General features: G+C 26.2%; 4 protein-coding genes across 8 annotated transcripts in view; 2 read left to right on the top strand and 2 right to left on the bottom strand.

Moving 5' to 3' along the window:
* The window catches only part of LOC113554128 (cAMP-dependent protein kinase type I regulatory subunit), a 72,343-nt gene extending 61,593 nt beyond the window's left edge, over positions 1-10,750 (bottom strand). Inside the window, exon 1 of the mRNA XM_026957834.1 lies at positions 10,423-10,750. Within this exon, the coding sequence (XP_026813635.1) occupies positions 10,423-10,587 (165 nt within the window). The 5' untranslated portion in view covers positions 10,588-10,750. The remainder of the gene's footprint in view (positions 1-10,422) is intronic.
* Positions 6,414-8,391, top strand: LOC113554127. Its single transcript, XM_026957833.1, has 3 exons — positions 6,414-6,900; positions 6,983-7,231; positions 7,608-8,391. The coding sequence occupies exons 1-3, from the start codon at positions 6,762-6,764 to the stop codon at positions 8,081-8,083; spliced, it is 864 nt and encodes a 287-aa protein (XP_026813634.1). The 5' UTR covers positions 6,414-6,761; the 3' UTR covers positions 8,084-8,391.
* A 425-nt stretch (positions 10,751-11,175) lies between the features above and the next one.
* Positions 11,176-18,737, top strand: LOC113551964 (regulation of nuclear pre-mRNA domain-containing protein 1B). Of its 4 annotated transcripts, none has more exons than XM_026954579.1 (7): positions 11,176-11,501; positions 11,648-11,875; positions 13,976-14,215; positions 14,281-14,504; positions 15,496-15,595; positions 16,127-16,302; positions 18,245-18,737. In XM_026954579.1, the coding sequence occupies exons 2-7, from the start codon at positions 11,725-11,727 to the stop codon at positions 18,392-18,394; spliced, it is 1,041 nt and encodes a 346-aa protein (XP_026810380.1). In that variant the 5' UTR covers positions 11,176-11,501; positions 11,648-11,724; the 3' UTR covers positions 18,395-18,737. The 4 variants fall into 4 exon arrangements, with proteins under 4 accessions (XP_026810380.1, XP_026810378.1, XP_026810379.1 ...); XM_026954577.1 differs by having other exon boundaries at positions 11,574-11,875; XM_026954578.1 differs by having other exon boundaries at positions 11,176-11,506.
* Positions 18,738-18,744: 7 nt separating this feature from the next.
* LOC113551963 (intraflagellar transport protein 172 homolog) overlaps positions 18,745-19,768 on the bottom strand; it is an 89,635-nt gene continuing 88,611 nt past the window's right edge. Inside the window, exon 31 of one of the 2 annotated variants that reach the window (XM_026954573.1) lies at positions 18,745-19,421. In XM_026954573.1, the coding sequence (XP_026810374.1) occupies positions 19,149-19,421 (273 nt within the window). In that variant the 3' untranslated portion in view covers positions 18,745-19,148. The remainder of the gene's footprint in view (positions 19,422-19,768) is intronic. The other variant, XM_026954574.1, reaches the window with a different exon arrangement.

The raw sequence follows: 19,768 nt of genomic DNA, 5'->3' as shown, positions 1-19,768 counted from the left end.
TGAAGAAAAATAAACATCAATTTAAAATAAATATTATTAAACTAGGTAACATAATACAATTTACTAATCTATAAATGAAGTTTATTTATTTATTAATTATATTTTTTTTTAAAGATACATATTTTGATACATACATTTTATTAAGTTATTTTAAAAGGCTGGCTTTATACAACTGTTATAACTTATAAGTTATAAGTGGCAAGATCTTCTACAATGCTATTAATTATTGCCCATTGGATAATTGATTATATTAGAACCGGAATTTTCAGATTTTGATAATATTTCGATCATTTTTTGTACCTATAGAATTTGACCGTTTCATTTATAGTTAAAAAAAGTAGGAGTAAAAAGTAAAAGTTATAGAGTAAAAATACAAATTAAGAACAAAAAGTCGAGTATCTTTTTCACTGTTATAATAATATGGATAAGATTTAATATGAGGTTTGTCATGTATGATTAAAGTTATCAATAGAAAAGTTTACGCATTGAAAATTATAAACATAATTTACACCTTCGTCAAACATTACTTCTTCGTATAATTAAAATAGAGCTAAAACTTTTGGATAGAAGTTTGTAATGATATAAGCTTTGAAAACGATATATTTTCAATAGGTGCAACGATTTACAGGCCAATAAAATTTTCCCACAATAGACTATAAACTTCAAAATTAAATTTTGTAAATTGTGGGAATTTAATCTTAGTGTTGAATGAACATTTAAATATCAGAGTTATATTAAAGTATATTTCTAAGTTTTTAACACATATACCTAAAATTTATAATTATCTCGAAAAATAATAAAAATAATTTAAACACTATGTTTAAATCATTATATTTATTGGTCCAAATCGGACTTAATTATATTGATATTAATTTATCAGTAACACAATACAAATATATATATATATATATATATTCAATAATTGTGATTATTAATTTATTATATTTTAAAGATTTATTTAAAGAATGATATAAATTATAATTCATAAAAAGTTTCCATTTCTAAGAGCATTGAATTTTTTTTTTAATTGATTAAAAATATTTGTTTTTATTAAGCAAAATGTTTAAAAAAATATAAATAATACTGATGATTAACATGAAATTATTAAAAAATAAATTTACGAAATAAAAGCCAGGTTTATGGAAAACATTACTAGTACTAATAATATAAATCGGTATACCCACTTGAAAAACTGCTGATAGATACGACGAAACAGTGAATAGTGTACAATATGAAGTATTCGCGTCAATATTATTAATTGAACAATATCGTAAATGGAAAAAGGGCAAAAACATTTTATGCAAGCATTATTTAAAAACAAATATATAAATTTTTAAGTGGAATTCATTACATTAAGCAAGAATTAAAATTAATTTTTTTTTTAAAATTTTTATTGTAAAGCATACAATCTATAATTATTATTACAATAAGTATACATGCGGAAATATATAAAACTTGACATAGGTAGTAGGTGCATGATAAAAGCAGCCACCCAATGGCGACACTTTACAAAATTAAATAATTGATCCTAGATTATAATATGCAAGTTTTATGAATTTATCACTTTTTTCAAATAAAACAATTTAAAATCTTATCTATAGGATTTATTAAACAATTTTATAAAATGTTATGTTGTATATTGTTTATAAATGGCTGTCAATCAGGTCATGAAAATATTAAAATAACAATTATTTTCTTGAATATATACCTACCGATCTATTTGATGTTAATTGTTAAGTTAATTTAAGTAAGCAAAATATATACAGTTTTTTTAAGGTACGCTATTCCTGCAGTGTCAACTAGACAATGGTGACCATTGACTATATATCGTTTTGTCTCAAAAAAACTTCAAAAAGAACGTTTTTTTACCTCGTTAACTCCATATTATAATATTTTATATATAATATGCGTAAAAGAAAAAACCTATATATACACCAAACAAAATGTACGAAAAAATCTTTTTTCAGTTTTAAATTGGATAATAATTATTTACTAATTTAAATTAAAGTTCAGCAATAAGTATGTGATATAATACTACATATTATATTGGCGTATTTTATAGTGTCATAATATTATGAAACCACTTTTCCGTCACCCGTTTAAAACAACACACCTTATCTAACAAACTAAAAAATATCTTTACAGACATAACAATTATCAAACATTTTTTTTAGAGTTAAGCTAAAATTGTTTGTCTACTTTTTTTATATAAATACTATAGTAACAACTATTATAGTCTGGACATGGTGGGCGTCTATACATGCGCAGAACGACGGCGATTGTTCTGTTTCCACTACGTTTATACACAGCAAGAAAAACGTAAGTACTTTTAGCAACTTTTTAGTAAATATTTAATTTTAAACTAATTATCTAATTAGCATTATTATTGATAATTAAAATAACATATAATTCATTAAGCTATTCAGCCATATGTCATACTGGATTTACCACCAAATTTATAAGTATTATATGGTAATACATTTTATAACTCCTATTTCCAGTTTGAACTAAAACTAAAAAAATATTTCTAAGCCTGTATGGTTGTAAAATTAGCATATGTACTATTTTAAAATACATAAGTTCGACATTACTATAGTACTGTATTCATTTATTATAATAGTCTAACGCTATGTGATAAACAGTTTACCTAATATGCTACTTACAGTTGTTATTTAACATATCTACCTATTAATTACTAAAAGACTATACTTGCAATAATTGATTTGAATTTATTATTTTTAGTTAATATTATAATAATACACTTAATATAGTATCTTATGCATGGCCGTATGTTGTACTCAATACAGTATAGGGGCATAGAGGTAATCATAATTATTTAAGTACGTATTGACAAGTATATTATTTACTAGAATAGATATAATATAGGTACTATCTAGTACCGTAAGAATTCAAAATCACAAAATACTATATATTTAATATAATCATATTATTATATATATATATACATATTGGGTAGCTCTAAACTGAAGTTTCCTGTAATATTTTTGCACCCATATAAGTTAACAATTTTGATATTTTTTTCTAACAGACAATAATAATTTAAGAGTGAAATTGTTTAATATTTGAATGATATATTGTACAATTTATGATGTAATATTATTACAATAAAAGGGCGATTTGATTACCATTTTATAAACTATAATGGACGTAACACATTTCCACCAAATGAGATATTGGAATCTAACAATTTCTACAGGTACTACGGTTATATTAAAATTTATATTAATTGAATAGTTTCCATTTTCCATTTATCGATATTCGATTCTTTTCAATTATTAATTCTCAATTTTATCGATTGATTTTCCATTCAATAACAATTATTAATTATCTATTACAAAATAGTAATGGGTTCTAGTTGTTTTTAATGGAGTCGAAATTAATTTTAACGATTTAAACTTTTTTCGATATTGATATTTAGTTCCGATTCTAATTAAACTTGGTATCGATATAATCAAAGTTTTATCAATTTTCATTTGATTCAACCTGATTCTGAATTCTTTATTGAAGATTCCATCGATTTCTTTTTAACCACATAAGTCAATGACATTAGGAATCGATCCAATCAATCGCTAATTATTATACCTACAATATTATAAAGTAACAAAGTAATCTTTCATTAAAAGTTGTCTAACAATTCACCTTAAATCAAGCGTTTCAATGAATAATGGAAACTTGAAAGCTATTAGATATCACTATAAGGCTACAACAAATTTAGTCACAAGCTGTGTCCAGACCAAAAAAATATTTATCGGAAGCATATGTTTTCGACATTGTCGTCAACAAAGTTTCCGATTTCCGCTCATAAGCGGTAACATAAATATTTATCGACGACAATGTCGGAAATAAATGTTGGTGACAAGTTTTTCTTGGTGTGGACGGGGACACGCACACAATTATAACAACTTATTGTCAGACACCCGTCGTTATAATTACCTATGCAAGGAATGTTATAGATAATGTGATGAGTACTAATGTACCATCGATATGATTACCATCTTGAAATTCAGTAGTATTTAACGCAATTTTACCGAAATTATTGAGAAATAATCAAGTGGTTTAATATTGTTGAAACTCAACATTTAAAATTGTAAATAATTTAAGTACTATCTAAACCAGTGTTTCCCAACCTTTTTTTTAATCGCGACCCTCAAATTTACCCCTTGCTGGTTACGTGACCCACCCTAACTAATAAAAAAAAATGTGATTGTATAGTATGATTATATATTTATTTTTGGGTAAGTTTAGCCAGTCGCGACTCAAAATTGGGGTCATAGGTTGGGAAACACTGATCTAAACGAATAATCATTGAGATCGAAAAATAAGTAATTTTGTTAATATAATTAAATATAGGTAGTTCAGAGACTATCGAATGGTTGAGGCTTATCAAAGTATCGAGATCGAATTAGAATTTTTAATTATTCAGTATAGTTTCCGTGGCTGAATGTAATTGAAAGTAAGTGATTTAATGCCTTCAATTAAAACAATAATACCTGATAAATAAATTACATAACATGCGTCAGATCAAATTCATATAGCATTAAAATAGGTAATTGATTATTAGGTATAACGAACATTGAATAGTTTAATTACTTCAAAGTTTAAATATTCTATACACTTTAAATATATATATATATATATAAATGATGCACATGCATGTTGGGATCAATTAAGCACGCAACAATTTAGCTTTGATATATTGAGCATTCAGCGGGCATTTACATCCAATTTACATAAAAAATAGAATCCTAGTTATATTCGATAGATATCAAACCAGAGGACTGCCTGGGTTCCAGAATACTGACTAGTAACTACTAACTACTAAGAGTATACTGTAATATTTTATCAATTATGAGATAACCTAAAAATTAAGATTATCCTAGTTCCAACGCCATATAATGCTGTCGGAAGGAGAAAACCGAAACAATGAGCTATGAAACACGATTGCGTACGGTCTATATCGACATATGCAACCGGGAACATTTGGTGTTCACGATTGCGTAGACGATTTTTATCTGCAACTTTGAAACACTGTTGCCATTTGATTTGAACTAATATAGAATGTACGATTTTAAATTAATCCGAAAGTTGTCAACGAACTTATATCGCTCAATTTCATAGTTTCCATCCTTCTGGAAACATGTACAAAAACATTATTCCTTTTTCCACCAGTTATAAATTATAGAATTTTTAAGTTTGAGAATCCTTACGTAAAGATTTTATAATGATATACATTTTTAGTAATTATATATGTGTGTATAGGTACACTGTATACAGTTAAATAATGATTGTACAATTTGTACATCTAGAAAACTATTTGAATTTATTACGCACGGACTTTTTTCAAATTATTATATAAGTACAATAATATTAAAAAAGATATTAATTAAATTATTAAAAAATACTTCACTACTGAAGTTTGTTTTTGTGAATATTTTTGCCTTACATCATTTTATTAATACATCCCGACTTAGATACTTTATTTTTACCTCTGTACGCTTCACTAAATCTAAAATTATTAAGTAATTATAATTTGTCGATTTTCACGTTTATTACAAATTATTTTTGTGGATATGGCTATAACTTATCTTACTTTAAGTCTCATCACACTGTCTACTGATCGGTGATCACTACTCAATACTAATAGGTTTCAATAAATCGAACAAGTTTCAGTATGGTATCAGAGACAGACAAGATAACGTAATATTTTCTACGTAGATACAGATCTACGGATATTAAAACTTTAAAATTCTATGATTTGAATCTGACAAAAAAAGTAATTAGGAACGTCTTTTCTTATTTGGCGGAAACTGGCTATACCTCATTAGGGGTAGTTTTTTTGTGATCAGATACAGATTTATTAACTGAGACGAACGCGTATCATCGCAAATGATCAAAATGCACGATCGTAAAGCGCACATCAACGAACATTTATTGAAATTCGTGTTTTATTATTGGTGCAGGTCTTCGTGCATGGTATATTTTGACGACTACAACGAACAAATTTCGACTTAACATTGAAATGGTGTTACTGAACTGTGACAACTCGTCGTTCTGGGTTGTTATGTGTCATGTAGGTAAGGGTAGGGAGAAAGAATTAACAACAAATGAACAAAACGAATCGAATGAATGTCAATAATGTTTAGTTTAGTTTATCTTATGATAAAAAGCACGGGGGGGTTAGCCATCATGGACGTTATGCTTAATAATAAAAGTAAGAATGATAATAATATTATTTGTCGTCCAAACGTTGCAACATTGTTACTAGGGTAGCGGCAGCGAGGCGCGTCTCACTGGGTCACCGAGAAACCGTTGAATGGCGGGGAGGTTGGGGTAAAATATACGCGTGGTTGGCAGCAATGTATCTCGATGAGGCATGTGTTTCTTCCCACCTTTCCACGGTCGAAAACAATAACACTGATTTGGCGAATGTTCACGTTGGGAGTCTTTCCGTTTTTTCTCTCCTTGCACCGTCTGCAAAGATTTCGTATGGTTTCCACAGCCGTTGCCACCGCTGCCGCCAATTCCCAGTCATTTGGGATTACCGTCAAACGTACACGTACAGACACAGCGTGACTAACCCGGAACCCCCTACGACCGGGCGTCGATCTTATGGAATTGAAACATTTCTACCGACTACGTGCAAACGAACATTAGAGTACTTAGTAATAGATAGAATAATATTAATAAAATTAATAGTTATTAGGTGTTTATTATACTTATATCAAATATACGAGAATACTATGGCAGATCCGATAGAGCCAAAAAACATTGCTGACGACGTGATCGGGGCACCTGGTGATAAGAGAAAGATGTCATCAGACATGAGTCCAGAACAAGCCAACGTCATAAAAAAGCTTAAAGAGACCAAAACTCAACCGGGTAAGTAATTGATGAATACATACTGATAATAAACGGAACATTCACTTTCTAACTTGGATTAATTGTACATTTATATTGTCAGACACATTGTGCCAGTGTCCTCAGAAATGTTCAGAACGTGTACCGCAGCGATCCAAGGATGAGTTATTTAAAATTTTTGTGGAAATGGACAGTGAAGATGTACAAAACAAATTTTTACAGAAGTTTATTGAAGCTCGACCTGTTGCCAATCGATTGTTTAGTAAAGAGACTACAGCTAATGGTAAACTATTAAGGAGGATTCACTGCAAGTATAGAATACCTTCTTTCATATCCGAAGATTTTATGTCAAGTAAGTTATAGACAGTAATTTAGTAAAAAAAAAAAATATACTTCATGAATATGTAAATCTGGAATCTTTGAATAAATATCATAGGTATTGAGTAATTTGGTAGTTTAACCTGGATATCTAGATCTAACAAATTAATTTATATCAAATACCCCAATTTTTTATGAAATAAGCACAAATTATAAGTAATATCTTCCTAATAAATTTATCTATGATTGCAGCGTGCTTATTTAATTACTTTCTCTTGTCTAGAATAAAAAAAACAATAAAAATTGTCCATTCTTTGTTTTCATCAAATATAAAAATTTAACTAAATTAATCATTGACATTTTAATACAATTTGAAAAACTAATGTAATATATCTAAATATATTTTACAGATATAAATTGTGATTCTGACAAAGACGAAGAATCAGACTTTGATGAAACATCTTCAGTGGCATCTTTGGATTCCAAAGAAGAGAATGACAAGTCATTAGAAAGCGATTCAACTGAGACGTCAAGAAAATCTTTAAGTCGTTACAACTGTGTAGATGTCTGTCAAAAAGCATTTCTTAATTTATTCGGTTTATCAGATAAACGTTTAAAAACTGTTAGAGAGTTATTGATAATTAAAGCACGCCAAAAGCACATGAAACGTATGATGGAAAAGGAAGAAAATCAAATAGAAGTATCTTTAGCGAAGGATCTTGCACAGGGTTGTTTGCCATTGATGGCACTTTTTAACAAAGAAGATAGTAAAAAAGTATCTGATCAATTGATGACTGCTATTAGCAATGACATAAATTTAGTAAATAACTTTTTTTGCAATCAGCTATGGAAACCAGAGTACATTAACCAAAAGCCATCTGAATGAGTATAAATTATTTTTAATATATATTTCGATGATTTTTAAATGTAATTGATTGGATTAGTAATTTGTTTAAAATCAATTGTCTGGTACTACTTTATTATATATAAATCCAATCCAATATTGTTCTGAATTCAGGGGATTATACTTAATGTAAATTTTTTTAATATTGTACTAGTTTATTAAACGTTAGTTGACTGGGGTTGTTAAAATATCTATGTTTTCTAACTATTCAATGTTTTTAATCACTTATTTTGGTGTTATACCTAATTAAATAAGTAATGTTATATCGTCTGACAATTTATTTTTTTAAAGTTAAATAATTATATATTATTACAATCTATGTACAAGAACAAATAAACAAAAATACAAAATTTTAAGTTTATTATTATTATACATATTTTTATAGTATAAAAAACATAGAATTATGATCGGCTCTTGGTTTATATTATTATTATTATTATTATTATTATTATATTTAATGTTAACAAAAAGAAACCTTATTAAATAGTACAAAGCTAAGTAAATAGGTGATACAACTATAGCACTACATTAAGTTTTTGTTTAACTTAATATTTTATTAAGGTGTCTAAATTATGTTATATATTGACTTGCAGATATATTATAAATTCAAACGAATAAAAAATAGTAAATTTATTCTGTACATTTAGAAACTAAGAAGTTAGTATTCCTTTTTTAGATTTTAAGATTAGTAGCCTCCATTAATTATGTATGAGTTAATTTTGTCCGAGTAATATTATATTATTGTCAGTATTTATTTTTTTTTTTTGTATACATCTAATTATGCATTGTATGACTCCATTTTTTGTTTTTGTTTTTTATATTGGTACTTTAATTATTCTAAGGAAGATGATACCAAATCCACATTAGTTATGGTGGTCTTAATTATACCAAACACCCAACAACTGTTCACTGTAAAATGGGTTACATTATTTTATATATTATATACATTTTTATTTTTTAACTTTATTTTTACTAAAACTACTATTATTTTTACATGTAAACTTTAATTCAAGATCCAAATTAGATTATAAGATGTGTTAATTACTTGTGACGAATTTATAATAGTAATTACTAATTAGTAATACATAAAAACTATATTTATAAAATATTTTCACAAAATAATTTTATATTTTCAAGACCAATGGCGTTCCAATGTATAGTTTTATGAATTTAAATTTGTTTAAAACCTATTTTTCAAATATATATTTTTTCACAAGTATTAATATAATTAAATGGAATACCAATATTTTATAAAACCCCAAGCCAAATATAAGAACAATATTAAATTTCTTTGTTTTTATTATTATTATTAATATATTATATAACAAAACTTTTTTGGTAATGTCAATTTGTCGATGAGAAGAATAGATTCTGAAGGTAAGTAATTACATTTTAGTGTGTTTTAAATAGTTGGAAAATCAAAACAAAGCTGTTTAGTTTTGATTAAAAAAAAAAAATAGTATTATTATATTTATAAATTAATATACATGTTATATGTTTTATACAATTATGACAATTTTATTTTAATTAAATATGGATGACAAAAATTTTATAAATAAATCATTTGAATTCATTAATTTAGTAAGTGTATATTATATATATATTTTAAAATAAGTTAACCTACTAGTACTTATTGTTGGTAGATCGGACATTAATTTTATTTTATTGCCATCATGTATACATGGTTTTCAAATTGTATTTAAGTTTTTAAGAAAATTTACTTAACAACCTGTATTTTATAGATCTTTAAAATTAGACAAGTACATATTATTTATCTATAAATTAATATTACAAACAATGTTATTAAACAACAATAATTTATAATAAAAATGTCATACTACTTTATTTATTATAAGTTCACTCAATTATACTTAAATAATTAGACAACAATTTTTTTGTTAAATATGCCACAAATTTGAATTGTTTGATCAAATATACATAATAGTTAATTTTAAAAATTTACATTTCAAAACCAAATGCTCTCTCTAGACTTAGGCATTTTAGACAGTATAATTAGTAACACACATTAACCATTAAATAATATACCTCTTATTATATAACAAAAAACTAAACACATTTCATACATGTACCTAATTAAAACAATGTGTTAAAATATTTTTGTTAACTTGTAAATATACTTTTCATTTAATTTTATAAAAAATATTATTATTATAACACCAATATTTCATATTTTCATAACACACAAGTAGATTAACAGTATGCCCATATTTCATACTTATGTCTTGATACGTCACAGTTTAAATTTGTTTGTACACATAATTGATAAAAGATTAAAGTATTAATAGAATATGTGTACTCACCATTTCCAATTTTTGAAAGTATTGTCTAAAAAATGTTAAAGGCCTTTCTGGTTTTACAATGCATAGCTGAACAATACAGTCTTTTAATATTTGTTGAATGTTATGTCGTTGAACGTACAATTCACAGTCATCGACATTTAAATCGTCATATACATTAGATGTCATCTTGAGATTGTTTATTTTTTAAAACACAGTTTAAACGAACATTCATTAACGGTTTAATAATGGGATTTGTACACAATTTATAAGTTTATGGTAGCATTTGAATAATATAATATTGCTTGAAAATTTAAGTCCAATGGAAACTTTCAAATGATAAAAACAAATAACCAATATATAGATACATTCACTTAATAATATTAATTTTTGAGCTAATTTTTTATTTTTATATTTTATAAATACTTAGAAAAATAAATAAAGTAATCAATATGAAAATTAGTTTAAAAAACACAATGTCAGAATATTAAAAATTTGTAACTGATTGACATTTATCTATTTAGTATTTAGTGTTTGGTTTAGGAAAGGGTTATCAAATAATTTATAAAACCCCGTACCATGATAACGAGCGCGTAGAGATTGCTGATAAAATGCATGAGTGACTGACTTAAGATAACATTATCTACAACCACGGTTACACGATTTCATCAATTCTACACTAAATTTACGCCGTAACCACGGTGAGGTTATGCCATTGGTTTTTACTTTTTTTGTCTTCCTTGGCTAAAACAGTATCGTGTGATATATAAACATTAAACATGTGATGGTTTTGTCAGTTGTCGAGCTTTGCTGTATTGGTGTCCGCTCTCCGGTATTTTGTAAGCATTATTTGTTATTTTTGTGTATAACAGTGTAAACTACTGAATATTGTTACCGCTTACCTGCCAGTCGCCGGTCGTGTGCTCGGTCAATAATATTAATCGGAGTGCAACATTATTGAAAAATAACTTTCATACTACTCAGTTTTTTTTTTTTATTCAATGGTTTTCCATTGCCTGTGTACTAGGTAAACGTACATAGGTTAGGTGTACATACTTTGTAGAAGACTTGGTACCAACTTTACTGTCGAGCTGTTAGTTCATGTGAGGTACGTTTTTATTATTTTGTTTCATCAGCATCATTAATATAGTACAATATTAATCTACTTAATGTAGCTAATGTTGACCGAACGAGAGCATAGTTTAATCGAATCATGTCAGTAACGTGAAACAATGTGGTTTGTCAACAGTGATAACTGTTAGGCATTGGCGATAAAGTACTGCTGTTGATGTTGATGTCGGATGTGAAAAATAAGCGTAGTACACCATGACAAGCTTTACCGAAGCAGGTCTGAACAAGCGATTGAAAGAACTAAACTCGTCCCAGCAGAGTATACAGACTCTGTCCCTTTGGTTGATCCACCATAGAAAGTATGCTCATACTGTTGTCAAGATTTGGTCTAAAGAAATATTGACAGGTAAAAACATCAATAAAATTAAATATAGTTAGATATAAACGTTAGTATATTAATTGTTCAGTTAGGTTAAACAATTTCAATTACCAATTACTAGACCTATTATATTTATATTTGATATGCCTACTGACCAATATTTCAACTAAAATAATAAATAAAAAAATATTGAATATTTTATTTCTAATGTTGATTATCATGTTATAAAAAGGTATATAAAAACAATTGAAAGTACTTATTTTCCACAAAAAATATGTATACACATAATAGTTACTAATTACTATAATAGACAATGTATCTTCTTATTTTCAATATCTATTAAGAAATATTATATTTTAAATACTTTAATAAATAAAATATAATAAATATATTCTTTATTTGGCTTACAGGTACTCTACTATAAAAAATATTTGCTTCCTATGGTTATAGTAGTTACTATTTATTTTTATTTAAAAGTTGTATTAAATAGGTAAATGACTATTTGAAACAAACAATATTTATACCAATTTTAAGGAATATGTTGGTAATATTGTTTTTTATTTTATAAAAATTACATTAATAATATTATTAGATACTAAGTGTAGTAATTTCAGTTTTAATGAAGTTAAGTACTTACAAAATAAATATAAATAATTATATATAATATAATAATAAATACATATATTTTTGATTTGATATATGTATAGCGAATCTGTTAGCTTATATTAATAGTAAAAGTTAATTAGATGCAAGAATGATGTTGAATCTATATAATTCATGTTAACCATATTCATTAATTAATTGTAGATACTTTTATGTTGTAACTATACAAATTTAATAGTAAAATTGATTTTTGTGTTGTTTTATTGCTGAATGAAGGATTTGATATTACTCTGATAAGGTTACGTGGGTAGTTTTCTAATCCATAATTATGTGGATGTTCTGTTTTGAAATTCTAATGTACAATTATAGTTAATGACTTGCAATGTCCATTCAAGGTTGTTAGTTATAATATTTGTTTTTCTGAAAATAAATTTAAACACAGCATGTAGCATTGGCATTAACCTTTTTTACATTATTATTTGAGTAAAATATATTATAATACTTGAAAATTATATGATAAATAAAATTAATAAATTTGGGTTTTGGGTTCAGCATTTGGTTTTTTTTTTTAGATTTCACACTAATTAATATAGAAAATATCTAAGTATTTTTGTTATATAACTATATTCTAAAGACTTAAATGTAAACTTATTCTGTACATTTTAAAATTGTGCAAAAATAACATCCATAGATAGAGTTACTATATTGTTTTTAGACCAAATTGGGACATCAGTTCTGTTTTAGGGGGGGGGGGGGGTAAATTAAAGATTATGATAAACAATATTGTTATTTCATTAATACAATTTTATTTAGTTTATATATGAATAAAATGTCTGCATAAGAGTTATTAGGTTAAATATATGTTATAAAATGATACATTTATAAATTTTTTTTTTGCAATAATAATGGGTACCTACTAGGTACTTAATCACTTAATGTGACGTCCCAAGAAAAAATATGAACAAAAATAGAAATTACATCTACAGTAAAATCTCGTTACAACGAACTCTAATTTTGTTGTAACGAAAATTCAAATAAGCTCTTTATAAGCCCTGCTTTTCGGCAGGAGACTATAACTTTCGTTGTAACTGGAATTTACTGTAATACATTTATATTGAGTGTACTCAAAAATCTACCATCTGACATAACTTTTTGTATCATGTTTTTTTCAACCATGTTAAACGGTTAACTTTGTAAGATCCAGACATTTCTCAAATACGGACGGACATATGGTAACCCTATCCATACATGATATTATACATGAAATTATGTAGAATAATACCTTGTATAAGTTTAGTTATTAAAGAACAATCAACATTAGTTGCTATACACATACACCCAAAAATTATATGATCTATATGGTCTTTCTATGTTTATAATGTTTATAAAAAATGTACTTAAATAATAAAAATATTAATCTAAGCATTTTATAATTGTTTTTTTTTTTTTTTTTTTTTTTTTTATATATTTTGTATTATTGGTTGAAAATATTTATAAATCATGATTAAAAATTCTTGGTTCCAGGCTCAGAATCCAAACAATTGACGTTAATGTACTTGGCTAATGATGTTATTCAAAATAGCAAAAAGAAGGGTCCTGAATACGGACAAGAGTTTGGCAAAGAATTAGCCAAAGCATTTAAGCAAATATCTTTAAACAACTGTTCCTCCAAGACCAGACAGAATTTGACTCGACTATTGAATATATGGGAAGAAAGAGGTGTTTACAGTAAAATCCAAATAGATGAATTCAAGGACGCTTTTGGTATAATATTTTGATAATATTTAGTAATCAATTCTAAATAACTTGATTTTTCTTTAAATTTTTAGGTAAAGAAACAGCAAAAAAGACTACAGATGAACCACCAAAAAAAAAAGTAAAACATTCACATAATCACAAGCCAAAGAAGACAAAATCTCAAAACAATGGCATCAAAAAAGATAAAGAAATTATTATTGAAGTGGATGGTACCAAAGAATTGCATGTGACATTATCTCCTAAAACTCCTGTCAATGATCCTCCTGAACCAGAAGAATTAATTAAAGCTTTAAATGTACATAGATGAGTTATTTATTAAAATATTTATAGAAAAAAAAAAAAATACTTAAAATCAAATTATTGAAATATTGATTAATTTATTTTATCTGTGTTGTAATTTTATTTTATGAAGTTTTTACTGTATTTATCGATGCTTTAAAACATATTGCCAATATCTTCAAAATGGAATTTATTATTTAAATAGCATTCACCAAATTAAAAAAAAAAATATCTACAAAATTTATTTTTGTTAAAATATATTAAGAAAAGAAAACTGATTTGATATATTGAAGGCACCAATTGGATTTTTTTATACTATTTATATTTCATAAACAGTCTTAATTCAAGCGAAAAAGTTAAAACTTTTTCTTATTTTTAACATAACAAAGTAAATTGTTAATATTTTTATAACATTTCAAAAGATCGTAATATTAATTTTTCTACCAAAGAACTATAACTGGAAATGAAATTATTTACTATCTCGAAAATGGAAATTAAATATCCAACAAAAATATTAATCTTTAAAATCATATTGAATAATACACGTATAAAATTTGTTTTTTAATATTACAAATATTTATTCATAATTGTTATTACTTTAAAAAAAAAAAAATATTAATTTAATTTTTATAATTTTTGTATATTAAAGATTTTATTTAAATCTTGGTCCCAATTTTAATAACTTTTTTGAATCATAATAATACTATTAAAACGATGTACAAATGTTAAACACTGGACAAATTAATTTATAAGTTATAAAATATTACAACAAAAATGGTAAATTAATACTTATTACCAGATAACATTTTGGTTTTTAATATTCATCTCAATTTAAAATGTATTGTTATTAAATACTTTAATTAGTTAATTACTTAAAATTCGATAAAAAAAATTAACTTAAACTTTTTAATCAATTGTGCAATTTCAATATGTAACATAGGAATTTGTTTCAATATACTGAAAAATATTAAATTTAGAAAATAATAATATTATATTTTGATTTTTAGGATTTAGAAAATGCACCTTCATGTGATGCAATTGTACGAGAACGAATTTCTAAACTTCCTCCTGAAATTGCTGATGTCAGTTTACTCTCTCAGTTAAAAGGTTACTATTATTTTGTATTAACTTGTTCAGTTCTAAAAAAGTGAATTGTAATAAAACATATATGTAAATTGTTTATTTTCTGTAATATATTATTGGAATTTATTATGTTTGTTTAGATTTGAATGAATAATGAAAATTTTATTTTATTTTTGTATGCTACATGATGTGTTAACATCTCCTTCAGTATTCCAACCATTTTAATAATAATTTTACCGTGTGTAAATATTGAAATTAAAATGTATTGTTATAAAAAGGAGGTATCTCATAACAAATATTTATTAAAAGCAGTAGAATGTACATTATCTTGCTATTTTAAAAACTTGTAATTCTTTGTGTCATTATGCTTATAAATTTTCAAGTATACCTGGTAGTATGTATTTTGCCCCCATAGTAATAATTGTAGACTTTTAATATAAAATACTGATAGATAATTCAAACTTGTCTAAATTAATGAGCATAAATTCTAATCATTCAATTAACATATATTTTTACATTATTAAAAACGTTTGATTTTTGTTTTATTATATTTAGGTAAAGACGAAGGCGAAGAACTTTTGCGCAAAGTAAATGATGCTGTTGCCTTGTTGACCGATTATAACACTAGACTGGTGTGTGAAATGGAAGACCGTAAGAAGGTCTCTTCTATGTTACATGATTTTATTCAATCTCAAAGAGACCTAATTGATCAAGCTGAACAAAGATTACAGGCAAGTTATAATCATATTTTTATTTATTTATTATAGCTGACTAAAAATAATAAAGCATTTGTTCGGTATAATTTGCTAAAGATAATTTTTAATATTCAAGTATCTGCATAATTTATAACCCCAATCAATAAATGTTATATTATTAATCATTACTCATTTCAATAATAGGTATTGTTAAATAAGCATAAATCTATATAATTTGCTTTGCTTAGATAAAGCTAAATTTAATCAAATAAACTATACTTTTTAGAAAAAAATGTTTAAAACTAGCCAATAATAAACTATACTAAGGCTATAAGGCTGTTAAGGCTATTCCAAAAAAAATCATAATTCTATGTATAACAATGTCACATCTAGTGCCCACCATATGTACAAACGTACAACATACCATATCCGTGTCCAGTAAAACCAATTTTGTGTTGTTAACTTTAATATTAGAGTGAAAAACTTAAATAAATCTAAGGTATCTTTTAGATCTTCTATGAGTCTTAGACTTTTATTGATATTTTATTTTTTCAGTGAGTTATAAGAATTTTATGACTAGTATTTTATGTTGTTAAAACTCACTTTAAAATTAAAAAAGTAGAATGTAAAATCAATAAGAACCCACAACACAAAATGGGTTTTATATGTTGTATGTTTACAGGACAGAGACAACACATAGGGGCGTGGTGTCTTCTTAAAATCTGCATTGGAATATTGTAAAACTAAGCTGAATATAGAAAATATTAATCACATTACACATTACATAGATTTAAAAAAAAAGTTGAAATCATAAATATTTTTGTTATTGCCTGTATATTCTCGGCGTTCTGTGTTTTAAGATAAAAAATATATATCAAAGCGCGCTCACCTGAAGGTTAAGAATACTAAGATATTAGTATTAAATATTATAAATATAGTTATAGTGTAAACAATATTTGTTAAAAATACGAAATACTTGAATTGAAGCTTCTGGTCTAAATTGTTATCCTTAGAACTACACATATTATAAACATGTACTTAAATACACTATATGTTCACATATTTACCGATACCACGCATATCATAGCTCCTAAGGAGACTGTCTTAGTAGCTATTTTTTTTAGGCTTATAGAAAATTACGTATTCGTAAGGGTCGCGTTTACATAAGATTGTTAACATAATAGTTTCACTGCTTTAGAAAACTAATAAGTTTTTCTTATGATATCATACTATAACATTTATTTTAAAGTTATTACGTATTTTTTGCCTGTATTAATATAATTTAGTTTGAATAATTGTATTGAAGACTGAAGTTAATTTTTAAATTTTAAATCTCTATAGTCATGTCATATTATTATAGTTAAATTAATATTATTTTATTATAATGGAAAAATATGATGAATAATAATTTTACAACAAATTATTTTTTTAGTGATTATAATTTGGATCATTTAATTTAAATTTAATTAGGTTCAATAGCTATAATATTTACAATTATTCCGATTATCGATTAACACTCATGTATTTTTTGGTACCTACAAGTTATAACTATCAATATAATACTTATCGTATACTTGCTTTTAAGATAAAATGTAAGAAATTGCATAAAATATCGATTATTTTCGTTAGAACTATTAAAGTTTTTGAAAACTATCAAGTCACCAATATCTACGGTCAGATAAATCATCGATAAGACCAAACTTTTGTGGGGTAATATTATATCAAAAACGTGTATTTTGAGGTTGCGTATATATAGGCTTTATATATGGCTATATATTCAATAAAACCCTTCGATATAAACCAACATTCTAGGTTCATTCTCGTTTCCATATAGTCTCGTTCGATTTTTTGTACAATTGAAATTTAGTATAATTATCATATTTACGTATTTAATATGCCGCAAAAATATAATAATATAATGGCGGCGGAATTCATCCTGTTGCATAATCAATAGTGATTGGTACTGTTAATGTTTCAGGAATATCAAGGTAAACTTCAAAAAGTTTGCCAAGTGCGACAAGAGGTTAACACGCACTTACAAAATCTACCGGATTTAGCACAATTGCCCAGTGTTAAAGGCGGCCTCGCGCCTCTTCCGTCAGCGGGCGATTTGTTCACAGTGGGTTGATGACTATTTTGGCTGTAGCTATACATGGTCACTTAGGCTGGTCAAGCATGTCCAAGATTACGCACGCTCGTCCTAAGTGTTTTGAGTAACAATAAAACTTGTTTGAATTTAAAAACATAACTCCCTGGTTATAATGTGTATTAGTTAAATTATTGTATTAAGTAAAATAATATGGCATTTGATAATAATTTTCTTATTATTAAGCATTACACGATTTCAATATTTTTATTAAGTCTATATCATATATTTTAATGTAATGTATTTTACAGTTCTCAAAGTGTATAATAATATGTTATAATTAATATTAAATTTGTCATTAAAAAAAAAAAGTTTTTACGGTGTACCAACAACTCGTGTATTATTGTTAATTGAACCATTGATTATAAATAGTGTTTATGATAAATTATTGAACACGTATAAATAACTAATTATTTTTTTTATTATTTTAATACTACTAATTCATGATGCGCATTGGGTGGAGGGGGGACTATTACGACGTTTAAAATATAGAAATGGCTAGAAAAACTCGTTTTTCATAGACATTTTTTCGGAGTCGATGTACATGTGTATACAAATATTTTTGTTTATTATTATTAATACTTTTTTGTCTGTCTGTAGACTATCGTATTTGTAACGAATTTTTTTTATTGAATAATTATTTCTTAGGCAGGGGTTAAATCTCTACCAATACCCCCCTAAAAAAAAAAAAATAAACAAAAATATCAGTAGACACGATTTGATCGTGACGGCGAGTTCAATGGAACGAGTACTGTTGCACTGGCGGCCCACACCATTTTGCGATAAACTCCAATGTCTGTTTTACAGCCGACGATTGAATGGTTTTCGATACGGTCATTACTTTTGTCCAGTCATCCTTGATGGCCATCCTTCCGTTCTCAAACGTCACCGCGTTACTCTTTTTTGTGTCGATCACCGGCCATCCGGACACGATGCACACAGGATACGTTCCACCGTCAGGTGCCGTTAGGTTCGACGGGTAAAGCTTCCTCTGGTCTGTCGGCAAACTCTGAAAACCGAAAATAATAATATGTGACGTTGAGTATAGGTTTTTGTAATGTGAGTAGTATATAATAGTTTTTGGGATTGGCGTTGATTCGGACTTGATCCGAAAACAGTTGTGTGTCGACTTTGTATCATCATACCTAAGTACGCCCGTAATAATACAAATTTTCCACCGGGGACAATTTCAAATGTAATGGCTAAATCAGTTAGTATATTTGGTTTATCTATGTTACGGTAAAAGTACATTAAGTATTTATATGTAATAGCATTTTACATCATAATAAAATGTTTTCATTCAGAAATATAATATTCTACAATATTATGATATGAAATACGCGTGATGTTAAATTA

The sequence above is a fragment of the Rhopalosiphum maidis genome, chromosome 2, assembly GCF_003676215.2.
Source record: "Rhopalosiphum maidis isolate BTI-1 chromosome 2, ASM367621v3, whole genome shotgun sequence".
NCBI lineage: Eukaryota > Metazoa > Arthropoda > Insecta > Hemiptera > Aphididae > Rhopalosiphum > Rhopalosiphum maidis.
This window is presented reverse-complemented; position numbering and strand designations above follow the sequence as displayed.

Excerpts from the sequence above, each read along its gene's own strand:
- LOC113551964 (XM_026954579.1), top strand. The coding sequence starts at position 11,725 with ATGACAAGCTTTACCGAAGCAGGTCTGAACAAGCGATTGAAAGAACTA. Across the intron at positions 11,876-13,975 it reads GTCTAAAGAAATATTGACAG|GCTCAGAATCCAAACAATTG; the intron begins GTAAAAACATCA and ends TCTTGGTTCCAG. Across the intron at positions 14,216-14,280 it reads TGAATTCAAGGACGCTTTTG|GTAAAGAAACAGCAAAAAAG; the intron begins GTATAATATTTT and ends TTAAATTTTTAG.
- LOC113554127 (XM_026957833.1), top strand. The coding sequence starts at position 6,762 with ATGGCAGATCCGATAGAGCCAAAAAACATTGCTGACGACGTGATCGGG. Across the intron at positions 6,901-6,982 it reads AGAGACCAAAACTCAACCGG|ACACATTGTGCCAGTGTCCT; the intron begins GTAAGTAATTGA and ends TTATATTGTCAG. Across the intron at positions 7,232-7,607 it reads ATCCGAAGATTTTATGTCAA|ATATAAATTGTGATTCTGAC; the intron begins GTAAGTTATAGA and ends TATATTTTACAG.